At 48.8% G+C, this 17,062-nt stretch overlaps 1 protein-coding gene across 12 annotated transcripts in view; it reads right to left on the bottom strand.

The window, feature by feature from the left end:
- Positions 1-17,062, bottom strand: part of PTPRT (protein tyrosine phosphatase receptor type T) — a 1,128,555-nt gene that overhangs the window by 698,846 nt on the left and 412,647 nt on the right. For all 12 annotated transcript variants that reach the window (XM_070051826.1, XM_051846098.2, XM_070051827.1 and 9 more), the window contains exons 4-5: positions 15,761-15,842; positions 6,241-6,356 (exon numbers count right to left, since the gene is read on the bottom strand). In XM_070051826.1, coding sequence (XP_069907927.1) covers positions 6,241-6,356; positions 15,761-15,842 — 198 coding nt within the window. The remainder of the gene's footprint in view (positions 1-6,240; positions 6,357-15,760; positions 15,843-17,062) is intronic.

Here is a 17,062-nt window from a genome sequence, read left to right as displayed (position 1 = left end):
ATCACTCATTGGAAAAATGTGTACATGTTAGGCTTTAGATGTCTATTGCCTAATCACCTTCCAGAAAATGTGTACCTGTTACATTTTTCCCTGTGCCACACCGATAATTCTGCCAGTGTCTTCCCACCTTTCTGCAGTGTGTGTGTGTACTTTTCATAAGGGCTCCCCAAAACTGCAGATCACTTTGCTTCCTAGAAATTCCACAAAAATGAACACCATCCACTTGCTTTTAAACTGCCTGAGAAATTACAAGTTTGGATTCCTCAGGCCATTGTATCAAACAAGAAATGAGCAATTTATGAATGAGGCCCTTCAACCACAGACCATGGCATTACAGCCATCCCTCAGGATCTGCAGAGAATTGCTTCCAATAACCCCCACAGACATGAAAATCTGTAGATGCTCCAGTCCCTTATATGAAATGGCACAGTATTTACCTACAACCTATCCCTGTTCTCCCACATATATACTTTAAATTAGCTCCACATTACTTATAATAATGCATGCGATGTAAATGTTATGTAATTAGTTGCTACACTGTGTAGCTCAGATGACAAGAAAAAGTCTGCACACGTTCAGTACAGATGCAATGTTTTCCTGAATATTTTTGATCAGCAGTTGGTTGAAGCTACAAATACTGAACCCAAGTATACAATGGACCAATTCTATACTCATCACAAAGAGAAATCATTCCAAGAAAATCTTGTTTATAATTGTTCACTGTCCTTTTATCAACCTTTGCCTTGAAGCACTAGATTTTTTTAGGCTCAGATACAGGTATTTCTGCCTAGATCCTATCCACGGATTCTTATATAGAACTCGCACTGTAATTCCAGGATAGCTACCATCAGAAGATGTGGCTTCTGGAAAAGTACACGCTGTTTCTAGAAGGGTGCACATCACGAGTGTGGGCTGCTCCTCCCTTTTAATCTCAAATAAGTTTAGTTATTTGAAAGAGAGAGACAGAGACTGACTTTCCACTGATTCACTCCCAAAACGCCTGCCATAGTTGGGGCTGGGCCGGGCTGAAGGCAGAAGCCTGGGAACTCAGTCGGGGTTTCCCAGGGAGAGGAGACCTTGGCAGGGACCCAAATCCTTGAGCCATCACCTGCTGCCTCCCAGAGACTGCACTAGTGGGAGCCACAATTGGGAGCCGGGCTGGGAGTCAAACCCAGGCACTCCAAACGGATGCAGGCGTCCTGAGCAGCATTTTGACCCCCATGCCAAATGCCTGCCTGGTTACAGGTCCTAACACTGAAGTCACTAATGCATTTTGAGTTGATTTTTTTTATGTGGTGAGAAATAAGGGTCTAGTTTCATTCTTCTGCATTTGGATATCTAATTTTCCAAGTGCCAATTATTGAAGAGACTGTTCTTCCCCTGTGTAAGTTCTTTGTGCTTTAGTCAAAGATCAGTTATAAAAAAAAAGCATAGGTTTGCTTCTAGAATCTCTGTTCTATTTTACCAGTCTGTTTTCATGATAATACTATGCCTTTTGATTAATGTAACTTTGTAGTATATTTTAAGTCAGGTAATATAATGAACCCTGCTTTGTTCTTTCTGTTCAAGAGCACTTCAGCCATTTGGTTCCATATGAGTTACAGGAATGCTTTTTCTAGTCTGTAAAGAATGATATTGGTATTTTGTTAGGGATTGCATGGAATCTATAGGTCATTTCGGGTAGTAGTGGCATTTTAAAAACTTATCACCTTTGGCAATTTAGTGAAATTCCTCAACTTATCGTGGAAGCTATATCAGAAAATACTGCTGTTGAAAGACAGACCTGCTGTAGGCACTTAATGAAGACTTTTTTCACACCTGTACCTGTCTCATTTGCTCTGGGTATTCTCGCGCTAACTCACCCCAGCTCTGTTCTGTGGAACAGAACCCTGGTAAGTCTGCTGGATCCTCCTCTAGCTGTTGACCAGACTGAGAGAAATGCCTCACAAGAAATCCAAACCACAGGGGTCTGTCTCACATCAGGGTTGCCATCATCTCCTAAGGGGTTAGTGACTTACAGGTTCTATTTTGTAGAAAGATGTTCACCTGTGTGACAGTTAATTTTAGGTATCAACTTGACTGGGCCACTGGGTGCCCAGATTAAACATGAATTCTGTGTGTGTGTGTGTGTGTGTGAGAGAGAGCGTGTGAGTGTGAGTGTGTGAGTGTATGTGTGTGTGTGTGTGTGAGTGTGAAGATGTTTCTGGATGAGATGAGCATTTGAACTTGCGGGCCCAGTAAAGTAGCTGGCCTTTCCCATGTGGGTGGGAATTACGCAGTCTGGGGAAGGCCTGAGTAGAATACAATGGAAGGGGGGGTCTGCCATTCTGCTTCCTGCCCATCAGCCTCAGCGAGCACCTGCTCCTCTCCAGCCCCTGGGCTGCGATGTGCACCATCAGCTCCCACGGTTATCAAGCCTTGGGATCTTAGCATTACAGAACAAGCTTTCCTGGGCTTCAAGCTTGCAGATGGCACATCACAGGACTTAACCACTGCACCAGCTGATTGGATCTGCTTCTCTGGAGAGCATTCACTAATACCATCTACTTCCAACTAGAGTAGCTCCATGGTTTCCATGGTGGATAGTGTCCCCCCACCTAGACAAAATCCACTAACACTCGATTTCCTTGTGACAGATGGATCTGTATACAATGCATATACATCCTCTCATGTACTTTTAGTCATCTCTGGATTACGATGGTACCAGTGCTATGTAAATAGTTGTCCTACTGTTCAGGGGACAGTGACAAGAAGAATCAGGCCATACACATTCAGGATAGACACAATTTGTTCTTCTGGGCATTTTGATCCACATCTGGTTGAACCTGTAGATTCAGAACTCACACATCCGGAGAGCCAAGTGTACACCGTGGCATAACAGCCCGGACTTAACTAGCCTCCCAGGCATTTGCCAGCAGGCACCGTGGACGTCATCTGCCTGCCAGTATTTCCTGAAATGCGGACGAGGGAGACATTACTTAGGGAGATCTCCTGGGAGAAACTGTTACTGAATCTATGCACCTGCCAGAGAAGCCTGAAGCATCCCGGGACAGAGCAGGGTGAGCAGAGAGCTGGTGAACTCTGCCACTGGGCACTGCCTGCCGCATCCTCCTCCCCTTCCTCCACCCTCCCACATTGCTGGAACACAGAGCATCGTTATGGGAAACAGGCCTGAGACATTTGCTTGTGCGCCTCGATAAGCCTGGGCTGGGGAAAGCTGTTCATTACATCACATAGTGTTTTCTTTATGAGGACTCCTGGGAACAATTCCTGTCTGGCCTCAGTGTGAACAACACTTAGAATTTTCCTGAACAACTGCTTTGTGTTTATCGCGCCGACATCAAAAACTGTATATCTGACAAGTTTCTTTATTCTAGGAGCAGCCACGGTGCTGTGGACTCCGCCTGTGACCCACCAGTGAGCAGCAGGTGCGCACCAATACACTTTAGCACTATCACCAGATACAGTATATGCTTTTTCTCCTATCTGTGCCGCCTCCCTTTAATTTATGCTGTCTTGTCATGTTTTATGTCCCATTGCAAGCCACGGGAAAACTGTTCTGCGGAATAAGATTTGGTTTACAATAAAAAGTAGATAAATAAATAACAAGTAAGTAGTTCTGCTTGAATATCGTCCAAAACTGGCCCAGCATGTAGGGCAGGCCACTCAGATCTGCAGCAATGATCATCCTAAAATAATTGGAAAACCCAAATAAACTTGCTGAAAATCTTGTCCTCGCCCCTCCCCTCTCATTCATAGGGCCCAGATAAGGCAGTGCCGACATATTTTCATCCTAATTCCACTTTTGCTGGAGTGACATGTGGAAGTTTATTAGGTTCTCCTGTGGTCTGCAGGCAGCCGTGGGAGGGAGCAGAGACAGGCATTACTGTTATCTTCATCTTGCTGTGCTGCTGAGTAGCTAGGGAGAACGGTTAGACCCTCGATGGGATCTTTCTGCCCACAGGGTTTCCTGCCGCCGCAGATGAAGGGAAGTTTCAATCTCAACTCCCAGCAAAGGGTCGAGAGGGACGACTGGGCAAATGGGCACACGGGACATGGAACTGCAAACCACAACGAGGAACCACTGCACACCCATTCAGAAGGCCTACATTAAGAAGCCTGAGCATACAGACTGTCGGTGATCATGGAGAGCAACTAGAACTTCCAAAGACTCCTGGGAAGACTGTAAAACGGTGCAACCATTTCCCAAAGCAGGTCATTGCTCTTCAACAAGCTACACATACATCTGCAAGATGACCCAGCACTCCCTTTTCAGGTTTTTACCCACAGGAAACGAAAGGACACAGCACCTTGTTTTGTAATGGCCAGAAACCAAGAACTACCCCCCAGGTCTCCATAAACAGCTGAGTGGATAAACGAAGCATAGTAGGCTGTTTATCACTAACGCGTACACAGATACATAAACTACTGGCAACCACAACAATGTAGACGAGCCTCTGAATAATTATGCTGAGTGAAAGCAGAGTATCTACTACGCAATTTCATTTATATAAAATTCTAGAATACACAAACTAATGCAAATTGAGTGTGCTCTCACCTGAAATGTATAGGATCAGGAGTGCTTCAGGTTTCCTCCTTTGTTTCTCTCTCTCTCTCTTTTTTTTTTTTTTTTTTTTGGATTTTGGAATATTTGCACACATATAACGAGATATCTTGGGGATGGAACCCAAGTGTAAACACAGAATTCACTTACGTTTCATATTTATCTTATATATTGCCCTAAAGATAATTTTATTTAGTATGTTACTGCTCCTGCGTTTTGACTGTGGTCTGACATATGAGGTAGAGGGTAGAATTTTCCATCCATGGCATAATGTCAGTGCTCAAAAAGTTCTGGATTTGGGAGCATTCTAGACCCCAGACTCTCTGCTTAGAGATTCCTGGCCTGCACATAGCATCTGAAAGCAGATCCCTGGCTCCACGTTCCACAGGGGGTGGGAAGAGCAGGAGGAAGGAAACACAAACGGGGACAAAGGAATTTGGGGATGATCCATGCATCCAGTGTCTCCATGCAGGTACTGGTTTCACACATGAACATGTATCACGGCTGATCCAGTGGTACATGTTATGTGTGCTCTCTCCATTACACCTCAACAACACCGTTCAAAAATAGCTTAAGAACAAAGCAGCTGCAGCCACGTGTGCCTTGGGGCTGCAGCAATGGACATCACAGCTCTCACTTCTGGGCTGTCTCAGAACATCAAACCGGGGATGGAAGAGGCCAGCGTGCACCAACCTCATAACTACCTGACTTCCAGGCCTCTGCCCTACTCTGCTGCCTTGTCCCCCACCAAACAGAGCCTTTCTCATCTTGCAGGGGAAGCAGCATCAGTGAACAGAAATAACAGAAACAGACCTCCAAGCTCAAAGCCCACCCCCGATGGAATTGTTTCGCCAGACAACACAAAGATTTCTCATCTTAGCAACCTGTTCTAAGTGCTCTATGTTCTAAAAGATCCTAAGAGTGACTTTGATTGTACCCAGATGCACCGGTGCACCCCTCAATATTCAAAACCCTCCAACTGAGTTTCCATAATGCCACACACCCAGAACCTAAAATATTCAGTTTCCCTTAGTCCTGGTAATCTGGGCTCAAAACACAAAAAATTGTTAGAGGACAGTCACTGAAGGTCATAGTCACAAAGTCTATTTTTGCAACTTTTAGGTTCCAAACTCAGTTTCTCCATCTATACAATGGATATACCCTATTTGTTGACCTCACAGAATCATAGTTAAGATTTAGCAAGATCATGGATGCAGTGTACCATCTAAGGAACACAGGTTTAGAAAATACCTCCTTGTAGGGGGCCGGCGCTGTGGCTCACTTGGCTAATCCTCTGCCTGTAGCACCGGCATCCCATATGGGCGCCGGGTTCTAGCACCGGCTGCTCCTCTACCAGTCCAGCTCTCTGCTGTGGCCCTGGAGGGCAGTGGAGGATGGCCCAAGTGCTTGGGCGCCTGCACCCACGTGGGAGACCAGGAGGAGGCACCTGGCTCCTGGCTTCGGATCAGCACAGCACCGGCCAAAGTGGCCATGGGTTGAACCATGGTTGAACCAATGGAAGGAAGGCCTTTCTCTCTTTCTCTCTCTCTCTCTCAAATAAAATTTAAAAAAAAGAAAATACCTCCTCCTCTTAATACCAAACCATTCATCACACACACGCCTTCTTCCCATACCTAGGGATGGGCCACGGTGAACAGGAGTTTCCCCTTTCTCACCTGGAGCCAAAGTTTGTCATGCTGAGACCACTTCCCGCCAGCAATGCACTGAAACGTTGCGTTCTGCCCCACATTCACCTCGACATTTTGCAGGCGTAGAAAATGCGGTGCTTTTCCTAGGAGAGAAACCAAAGAGCACATGAGCACAGGATTACTCAGACCCCCTGCTCCCCGGAGTGGATGACAGCTCAGGTGGGCGTGGCACGGCGGACTGTGCCAGAGTGCCAGGGAGGAGGCCCTGCCCAGTGAAGAGGTCATGGACCACCTACTACAAACCACGCCCTGTTCTAGGAGCTTTGCTCATAGTCTCTCACTTAAACCTCACAAAACCCATCAGGTAGGCAACATCCCCACTTCACAGGGGTTATATAGTCTGGTGCAGGGAGATACCCAGACAGTGGGGGGACCAAGATACACATGGAGATTTCTGAGACCCCAACATTCCTGTCAAGAGCTGTCAGCCTGTGGCACCAGCACAAACATCCCAAGAACGTGGCCCCGGGGGCTTACAAGGGATGACAGGCAGGACCATGGCACTGAAATCTGGAAGGAAGAAAAACTGTAGCTGGGGTTGGCGAGAGGACAGTTGCCTTACAGCCTGGGCGAGCAGAGGGAAGAAAGCTGAACTGAACACTTCCGGCCGCAGACCCGCACACTCGGCCTTAGCGACAGGGCTGCCGATGCTGATGGAGAGGAAGAGAAGGAGCCTGCACACTATGATATGGGCTGTGGGTGTCTCAACTGCTGTGCCAATGCCCCCATCACCACCACCACCAAGAGAAGACAAACAGCTCCCATTCCTCGGTGGTCCCGTGGGATCCGCACCACACAGGACAACGCTGCAATCCCACACAGCGGGTGGCAGGGTTCTCTCTGCCGTGAACGAACTGAGGTGCAGAGAACCTACACACCTTGCCCAGGTTCCTAGGGACCCACCCAGACAAGTTGCCATCTGTATGGTTCTCCAAAGAGCAGCAAAATCCACATTCCCTGGGCTGGCAGCCTGTATCTAGAAGAATGAATTTCTTTACTGAGGCACAGTAAGGATCTCTACCACCATCGACCAAACCGACCAAACCAGTGAAGAGCTGGGCATGGACCACCCCAGAAAGGGGCCAATGGAAAAGTCCCAGAGGTCCAAGGAGGTTCAACAAAGGCCTCAGAGCTGCTTTCCAGGGAGTCAAGTACAAGGGGAGACCAACAGTAGCAACGATGTCACTGATCAAAAGTTCCTTCAGTGACGGGCATCGGGACACCTGCCTTGCATCTTTTCATCTAATTTGACTTCCTGATGTCCCTGCAAGCAGACACTGCTGTCATTTCTGTGTTACAGAGGCAGAAGCCAACACTCAAGGAGTCCAATGTGCCCAGAGCGAGACAAGCAACAGAGTTCAGTTCAGGCCCAGTTTTGCCCAAACTTGGTATTTAACTAGCAGGTTCCCTTGTCACCCCGGCACTGGGAAGGAAGATGGTGTCTCCAGACAGAGGTCAGGGTCCAGGGAAAGGACTCCTGGGCAGAGCTGTGCTTTGTCTTCAGGATCCTCTCACTGCTCCTAATTAACCTTTGCAAATGATCCCTTCCTCCCTTCTTCCCCCTTGTCTACCAAACCCTGTCACTGTTTACAAGGCTCAGCAAAAGCCCGAGCCGGCAGCCTTGCTGGCAGAAAACACAGCCCTGCTGCTCAGGCTCTGAAACCAACGACAACAGGGCAGAGAACCCTCACTCCATCTCCAGGACCTCACAGCTAGGGGGCATCCAGGGTGCAAGGCCCAGGCAAGACCCCTCCTTGTGGGCTTGTCAGACTTTAAGATTCCTGCACCCAGTCAACCTGACAAATGTCACGCGGCTCTGATCATCTGAAATTGTTACCTTTGGGCTCTCCTGTACAATTTGGCAAATATATTCTGGGAGCATCAGTTCAAGTCATTTTTTTTTTTTTTGGCAGGCAGAGTGGACAGTGAGAGAGAGAGACAGAGAGAAAGGTCTTCCTTTGCCATTGGTTCACCCTCCAATGGCCACTGCGGCCGGCGCGCTACAGCCGGCGCACCGCGCTGATCCGAAGCCAGGAGCCAGGTGCTTCTCCTGGTCTCCCATGGGGTGCAGGGCCCAAGCACTTGGGCCATCCTCCACTGCACTCCCGGGCCACAGCAGAGAGCTGGCCTGGAAGAGGGGCAACCGGGACAGAATCCGGCGCCCCGACCGGGACTAGAACCCGGTGTGCCGGTGCCACAAGGCAGAGGATTAGCCTAGTGAGCCCCGGTGCTGGCCTCAAGTCAATTCTTTAAGAAGGAAGATAGTGAACCGTGTGAGTCTGTTTATGTCACAGGTTCAAGGGTGGGGACAAGGTCCACCCCACGTGCTCAGTCTCAGCTCCAGTGTTGGGAACTCTGTGTTGGGTTTTACAGAGGGAAGCTCTCCCCTTACCCTTTGGGACACAGGGCAGACAGCTTCGACTCTGTGGACTGGAAGTTATGTGTCTGTCTCCTCTGGATCCATGCCTCCTGTGTGCTTGAGACACCTCCTTCCCCCACTTCTCCCTTCTCAACAACCGATCTTTTGCTTTGATCCTCTCACCTTCAATCCCTCTTATCTCCCTTCTAGGTTCAGAACTTAGATAGGCATTGGGCCCTGGTGTTAGAATGCTGGAGAAACCTCAGCTTCTTACAGCAGAGATGTGAAAACCATGGCCTACAGGAGCTCAACAGTTATATAAGTTAATAAAGTGGCTTAGTTATAAAATGTAACAAACACACACCACCTCCTTGTCCCCTCCATCATTTCCCTACCTTTGATAGAATCTGGGTAGAATAAAGGCATCTCTGCCAAAATAAGGCACCATGTAAGCACAATAATAACCCAGATCTGACGCCAGCCTCTGCACTGGGGACAAAGTAGGGCGCGGTGTGGATTCAGGGGAATGGAAGAGGCCCTGGGCCCGTGAAGGAGAGGATGCTACTGAAACCTGGCCTAAGGAAGCAGGTGAGACAGCTTTCTGCAGAGTGGTGACTCAAGTGATTTCTCAAGGAAAGTAAAAAAAATCCAGATTTTATAAAATCTCTCATTCACTGACAGAATTTCTACTAAAATTCTGTATAGGAGGCCTATACCACATGCAAAGGGCTAAGACACACTTGCAATGCCAGCATCCCGTACTGGAGCATTGGTTTTGGTCCTGGGTACCCAGCTTCTGATCCAGCTCCCTGCTAATGTGCCCGGGCAGGCAGCAGAAGATGGACCAAGTGCTTGGGGCCCTGTTGCTCATGTGGGATGAGTTCCTGCCTGTTGCCTTTGGCCTGGCTCAGATCTGGCTGTTGTGGCCACCTGAAGAATGAACCAGAAGATGGAAGAGTTCTTTCTGTCTTTCCCTGTCTGTTGTTCTGCCTTTCAAATAAAAAGCAAAAAAAAAAAAAAAAAAAAAAAAAAAAAAAAAAACCTGCACAGATTTCACAAAAGATGCCGACAGGCAGGCTGTATCAGCTTGTGGTCTTGGATATGCTGTCCTTGTGTGAGTCACCTGGGAACTCTCGCCTTGTCTGGTCCCATAACCAGCGATGCCCTCTGTGCACTGCACTGTGGGGATGCAGGGGGTGCTAGCCCTGGGTCACAGGAACCTGCCCCAACAGCCCTTGCTCGCCCAGCATTTCCTCCATCTGGCCTCCCTCTCGTCACTGCTCTCTGAGGCCCTGGCTCTTCCCTGAACACTCTCTGGGGATCCTCCAGGAGCACGGGACATGCTTGGTCCTCCACTTCAGTCTCTGGGCTCCTGCCTCCCCAGCCCTCTTTCTCCCGGGTTCTCACTGCAGCCTCTGGTTCGGCTGTATACTCCATCAACAGCTGCTCTGCCTTCCTTGGGAGCTCTGGGAGAGAAAATAACCCACCAGCACCAACTCCAGCCCTAGGCCAGCCATAGGCTCATGGCTTTAAGCATCCCCCTCTCGTGAACCACAGAGACCCAGCCCCCAAAGATGGGCTTCCAGTGAATGGGGTTAGCAGAAAACTGACTGTGCATCTGGGGCAACGTGCCTTGATGCTGGTGACATTTAAACTCCTGCAGATGTCAGTGCAGCATCTGAAGACATATTATTGTGCCCTTTATCTCGCTCTTTAAACCCGACAGTGCTCAGTAGGAAGCCACACAATTGGAAAGAAAGCTCAATACACACATTAGAGGCGTGCTGCCGACGCTCTGCAGGCTCAGGGACACGGCCCAGCAAGGTTGTGATGGGTAAAAAAAAAAAAAAAAAAAAAAAAGGTTTGAAAAATTCTAAAAGTCAACTTGCAAGTTAGAAACTTCGAAACCAAGTAGAATATTGTGCTGACATTTATCAGGCCCAGCCCTACTAATGGCTAACACTGAGAAATAGCAGCACAAGGTAAGTATGGCTAAGGTACATTCAGAATAACACAAAAATGTTAAATGGGCTATAAAATACAGGCGAGAGGTTTCAGTGAGTAGGAAAAAATGAGTTCCTTTGAGTGTTATGCCGAACTTTAGGTCACTGGTTGGGAAACTGTGAGGAACTTGCTTTGAGTAAGGACATCAGGGACCCGGTGTTGTAGGGTTGCAGGTAGTGCCACTGCCTGTGACACTGACAACCCCTATGGGCAGCAGTTTGAGTTGGGGGTGCTTCACTTCCAATCCGGCTCCTTGCTAATGCACCTAGGAGAGCAGTGGAGGAGAGTCCAAGTGTTTGGGCCCCTGCACCCACATGGGAGACCCAGATGGAATTCAATGCTCTTGGCTTCAGCATGGCTCAGCCCTAGCTATTATAGCTATTTGGGGAGTAAACCAGTAGGAGAAAGATTTCTCTCTCTCTCTCTCTCTTTCTCTCTCTCTCTCTCTGTCTCTCTTTCTCTCTCTCTCTCTGTCTCTCTTTCTCTCTCTGTCTCTGTCTCTGTCTCTCTCTCTGTCTCTCTCTCTCTCCTGTTCTCTCACTCTCACTCTTGCTCTCCTTCTAACTAACTCTACCTTTCCAATCAATCAATCAATCAGACATAATTTCAGCTCCAATCCATGGAGGGCATACTTCCAAGTCAAGCACTAACCCCCTGGAATAATTAGTGGAATCGCTTATTGGTAAACTCTCCCCATGTGTCAAGAGAAAACTGGAGGATATAAAAGCTGGAAGATATAAAGGGAAGGTATATTTCTCAATAGAGTTACATTTTTAATGATCTATAAGTGAAATCATCAATGCATTAATATCTGGGGAAAGCACTTTCAGTCCAAAGGCCAGTTCAGAAGCTCTATCTGACAATGTGACATAAACTCCCAGAAGCACCCATCAGCATCGTGGGAAGCACTCAGCTCTCCCCACACCCACAGCACCTTGCTGAAGCCGGAAGACTGGTAACAGGTCAGCTTCAAAGACTCTGTCTCCCATTCTGATCCATCAGGTAAGACCCAGCTGGTTCCACCAATAATCTCCCCACCTGCTCATTCTCCACATTCTGTGTCTTCCTCGCATTGCTTGCCATGGACTGGTCTGTGTTCCCCTAAACCACAGGCATTGAGGCGCTGACCCCTAGTGACTCAGCGTGTGGCTGGATTTGGAGACTGGGCTTAAAGCAGCCAGCCAGGTGACAGGAGGCCATGAGGGTGGGCTCCAAGTCCTCCTGCCTGGTGGCATTCCTTTTCTTATTTCTAAAAGGGAACAAATCTTGTATTTCATATAAACAGTTTTAAGAACATAATGAGGGGCAGCGCTGTGGTGTAGTAGGTTAAGCCTCTACCTGTGGTGCCTGGATCCCATATGGGCACCTGTCTGAGTCCTGGCTGCTTGTCTTCCATTCCAGCTCCTTGCTAATGTGCCTGGGAAAGCAGTAGAAGATGGCCCAAGCACTTGGGCCCTTGCAACCGCGTGGGAGACCCAGAAGAAGCTCCTGGCTCCTGTCTTTGGATCAGCTCAGCTCTGGCCATTGCGGCCATTTGGGGAGTGAACCAGCAGATGGAAGACCTCTCTCTGTCTCTCCCTCCCTCTGTGTCTAACTCTGCTGCACAAATAGGTAAATTACTCTTTTAAACAAAGAACATAATGAAGCTTCCCACCCTATCCTCCCTTCCTCCCTCGCTCCCACCTTCCCTCTCCCTTCCTTTCTTATTTTTCTTAAGAAGAGGAAAGCTGAACTTAGACACCAGGAGTGTGGGGCAGAGAGGAGAGACCATGTGCAGACACAGCAAGACGGTGGCCATCTGTGAGCCCAGGAAAGGTTGCAAGCCCGCTGACGCCTTGACCTCAGAGTCTCAGGCTCTGTGACTGTAGGAGCGCACATCTCTGCCACTGAAGCCCCCCAGCCTGTGGTGTGCGGTGAAGGCAGGCAACCCTAGCAAACGAACGCACCATCTGTTACATATCCTAATTACCTCATTATTTGTTTTATTTTCAGTCTCTTTCGCTTAAATGGAAGCTCATGAGCCTGTCACTCCTATAATTCCAGAATAGCACCAGGCATGGAGTCTTCACTCAGTAAACACTTCTTGGATATCTCTCTACCACCCTAGTCCAGGACACCAACGACTCTGGCGTGGCTCCAGAACTCTCTTCCTAATAGGTTCTCTCACTTCCTCTCTATGGTCCTTTAGCTTTCTCCATGAGCTGCCCATGGGATTCCATGAAGCGAGGCCCCACTGCTACCCAGCATGGGTCAATCCCACACTGCCACTCTGAGCTTAGAAGAACACATTTTCTGCTCACGAGGATGCGTGAGGCCCACCACGAACAGGCCCAGCTCTCCCCCAACGTCCACTCTGCTTCCTCTTGTGCTCCAGGACGCGCTGGCTGACCCCTTGCAGGATCCTGCACCTGCTGTCTCCTCTGCCCAGAATGTCCTCCCCTCAGATCATCACACAGCAAACACCTCCCTATGATTCGAGCCAAAGCTCAGAGCATCTCTTCAAAGACCCCACCCCTCAGCGTTCTGTGTGAGGAGCCCTCTCATACCCCTGTCACTCAAACCTACCACAGTCTACAGCACTTTCTACTATCTGAAATGATGAGTTATTTAAAGCCATTCCTCCTCCTGTGCTCTTTCTAAATAAACACCATGAGGGCAAGGATTTAACCTTAGTCATTAAGTATCTCCTGTACCCAGCAATGCTCTGAACACAAAGTTGATTATTTAATTGTTGAATATTTAATTGTTCAAAGAACGGATGGATCAAATCCTAGGCTGTGTTTGGATTCAGTGTGGGTCCTTGGGAAGCAGCCTTGGCTAGACCCAAATCAAGTTCATGTGACTCATGAGCAGTAGCTAGATCAGACGACTAGATACTCTACCAGCATTTGTACCTGAACTGAAATGGGACTTTTCCCATTCCAGTCACTCTCATGGATCCCCACATTACAATTTCTGGGAATTTTATGCTGAAGCCACCTAAGTACTGAGGTTGAACTCACTGAAGCACATTCCAACAAATAAAGCCAGGGTCACGTCTTGCAAGATACAGGCCATGGCCCATTTGCTGCATAACTGGCTCCCATCAATTCCATAATGCAACAGTTCACACTCCTCAGCAGGGAAAGGATGAGGTTTACAGGAGAATCCTAAATCCAGGAGCAGCCCAAGGAGAGCACAGCCCCAAGAGCAGTCGTGAGATTTAGGGGTGGAAAGGTACCCAAATGCCTTCCCAAGAACACTCTCCCATGGAGATGCATCAGAAAGAAACATTTTCCATGACCACAAGCCACAGACAGTGCTTGGAGAAGGGCAGAACTTCACCCAATCTGGCCTTACAGGTGGTGAGTATGCAACAAGAAACAGGTGTCCAGATAGGGCTTCATGGTGGAGGTGAAAATTCCTATGAGAACACAGAGTTGTGGGATCCCGGAAGAGACAGCCATGCAGTACTCTCTTGGGAAGAGCCAGTGTCAGCTACCAGACCAAGTCCAAGCTTCAAGCTCAAGGGAAGAGACAGGAATGCAGGTAGATGCCGCAATTGGGAGTAAGTACTAAGGATGGGATTGTGCAGGATTTGAGAAGACAGAAGTCTGCTAGCTATTCTGGGTTACATGTGTGCAGCTAAATGGGCTACGGGTAAGGGCATCTCCTCCCAACACACCTGTATCATTCAGCACTGGATGCTGACTCTCGGGACGCAAGCGAGGGGAAGACTCCATGCTGGTGAGGGACTCACCTGCACACCCACTGGGATCCTCTACACACGAAGTCTGGTTCAACACAAGCATTTCCCAGGCACGGCAGAATGGACAGGCCGATCTGAGAAAATCTGAAAAGATCAGGAAGCAACCCAGGGAGTAGGGAATGGAGTCTGAGTCGGATCTCTACACTCCTAAGATGTGGACGGAAGGAGGGTCTCTCCTGCACAGACGCCAAACACAGCTCCCCCGAGTCTGGAACTTGGGACTTGTCCCAGATTCCTCCAGTGATGGTGCCCTAAGGCCATGAGTCACAGTATGGCATTCCAGCGCCAGGAAGAGGGAATAAAGTGATGATTCAGGGCCTGACAAGTTCACTGCAGAGGGAGAAAGAGTCCTCTCACTGAGAGCAGTGTGGATGAGGCTGAAATGAGAGCAGTCCTAAGTGGGAGGGCTGCAAGGCACAGCACGAGGGCACGTGAGGAGTCCTGAGGCAGCAGCAAACTGCGTTCCAGCCCAGAGTATGACTCACGGCCAGATGCGGGGAACGGAGAGAGGCCCGCTGCAGGGCTACTTCCAACTGGATGACTGCCGAGAAATGAATGGGGATCTTTGATTAGCAGAGAACCAACAAATTTATGGGACGGCATCTCAGCCATCCCACCCGGGGCTGCCCCAACTCCCATACCTTTTTTGCTTGTTTTAATTTCAGAATCCCTACCCAAGTATTACCTGTGCTCAACAACCTGCACCCAAGACGTGGCCCTCTGAGGTTCTGTGAGCCCAGAAACCACATCTTCCTGTCGAAACCCATTCACGTGCCTTAGACTAAATACAGCGAAGGGAGGGCAATTTCTGGGGAGAATGGATGGGTGTGGGGGAGCGGAGTGCGCCGAGGACTCCTGACACCACACCATGAACACTAACCACCAAGAGAAATCTCTGCCTACCCCTACACAGAACTGATGAGCATATTTAAGATTATTTTTAAAGAATTAATAGCTCTGGGGGTACTTTTCCCTGTGAGTGAACAGTGAGCTAATTTGCTCCATGTTTTGGTGTTGCTGGTTTTCTTTTTTTAAGACAATTGCACAAGATTCCATCCAAAGCCCTCTAATTCTTCCACTTCAGTGGTCTGAATCCCACTAATAAACAATCAGGACTTTAGACTCCCTTAATAATGGCAGGAGATTCAAACGAAGATGTTTTGCTACTCTCTGCACATTCCTGGAGGTGCTGCCTGTTGAACAGGCCAGCAAAATTATGGATTTATTCAGGACTGATTGCATTGAGTATGTAAGCATTTTTGAAGGATTAAAAGAGAGAGAGTGAGAGATGTTTGTGAGCTGAATGAAGAGGGGGATTTGCAGCCTCAGAAATACCCGGTCTGCACAGAGCAGTGTTGGGAGGAGGGCAGACTTACTGCACGGATGAGCGAGGACCCGGACCTCGTCCACAGCGATGTAGCCAGGATGACCCTTCAGAGAGACAGATTCAAATATCACCTGCAACACACAAGGCGGGAGTCAATTTCACACAGGCGGTTGTGGGCGTTCATCACAGGAAGCCTCCTATCAGAGCCAGGCAAAGAGACCTTACATTAGGACAGCACACTACACCCTGGCAATGGACTCGGGTTCTCCAAACAAGGTAAAAAGGCCACCGTCTGCTGACTGGCAGAAGAACAGTCAGCCACATGGAACATTTTTAATGGATTTCAGACACAAAACAGGAAAAACAATCAAATGTGGCCCGAGGACTCCAATCTGCACCTTGCTCGCTGTGGTTTCAGCGACACCCAGGGAAGAATGGCCTCCCTCCCTCCCTCCCTGCCTGCCTGTCTGTCTGCCTTCCTGTCTATCTACCTGCCCCCCTCCTGCCAGCCAACACCTCAACTCTCCTAGGAAGGGTGAGAGACACGCTTACCTTGGAAGCTCAAATAAGCCAAGGAGGGTTTCCCCTGATTGGATCCTGCACTCAGATGAAATAAGGTCCATCTCTTAATAATACCTCTTAAAAATAAGCAACAACCTAGCTGCTCATATCTGAGAATAGAATAGAATAGATATTTCCTTGTGTAACTATCACCTGAATTGTTTATTTCCACAAATGTGTGTGTATGCTTAAGCTGTTATAGTTCAGATAACAACTTCCCTCGTCCCCCAACCCCTGTCTCCACCAAGGTCATGTGAGTGTCTGTGTGGACAACCTGGGCATCACCTCTGACCTCCGCGAAGCCAATGCCTCAGCTCACCCTCACTCTTGGCTTTCTTCACTTCAGAAAATCCCCGTTTCCCTGCACTTGGGCACGAGCCCCTCCCCCACAGCACTCTGCCAGGTCACTGCCCTCGTTCCTGCCACTGTCTGGGCCTCTGCTTCTCTGCAGTCAGTGCATCTGCCTGGACCCCTCTGCATTCTCAAGCAGCCCAAGTTCACCTCACCACGTGGCCAGACAGTTCCCTCTGCATCTTCAGCTCAGCTCTGCCACGCCTGTCACGAACCTGCCTTTACCCTTCCTGTACCACACACATGAGTTTTCCCTTCAACATCCTCCGTCCAGTCCCAGGAGACACACTCACCGGCAGGAGGGAAGAGAAGGCTGCTTGCTAACCTCTAATCCGCTGACCTGGTCTTCTCTGCAGGAAACGCCAGTGCTCTTGACCCTGACCCCTGCTGCATTGTCCACCCTCCTGGTTCTGGTTCTGCTCAACTTTCTCTCTCTATC

This window comes from Oryctolagus cuniculus, chromosome 11 (assembly GCF_964237555.1).
Source record: "Oryctolagus cuniculus chromosome 11, mOryCun1.1, whole genome shotgun sequence".
NCBI lineage: Eukaryota > Metazoa > Chordata > Mammalia > Lagomorpha > Leporidae > Oryctolagus > Oryctolagus cuniculus.
Note: the sequence above shows the minus strand (reverse complement) of the source record. Positions and strands in the feature narration are given on the sequence as shown.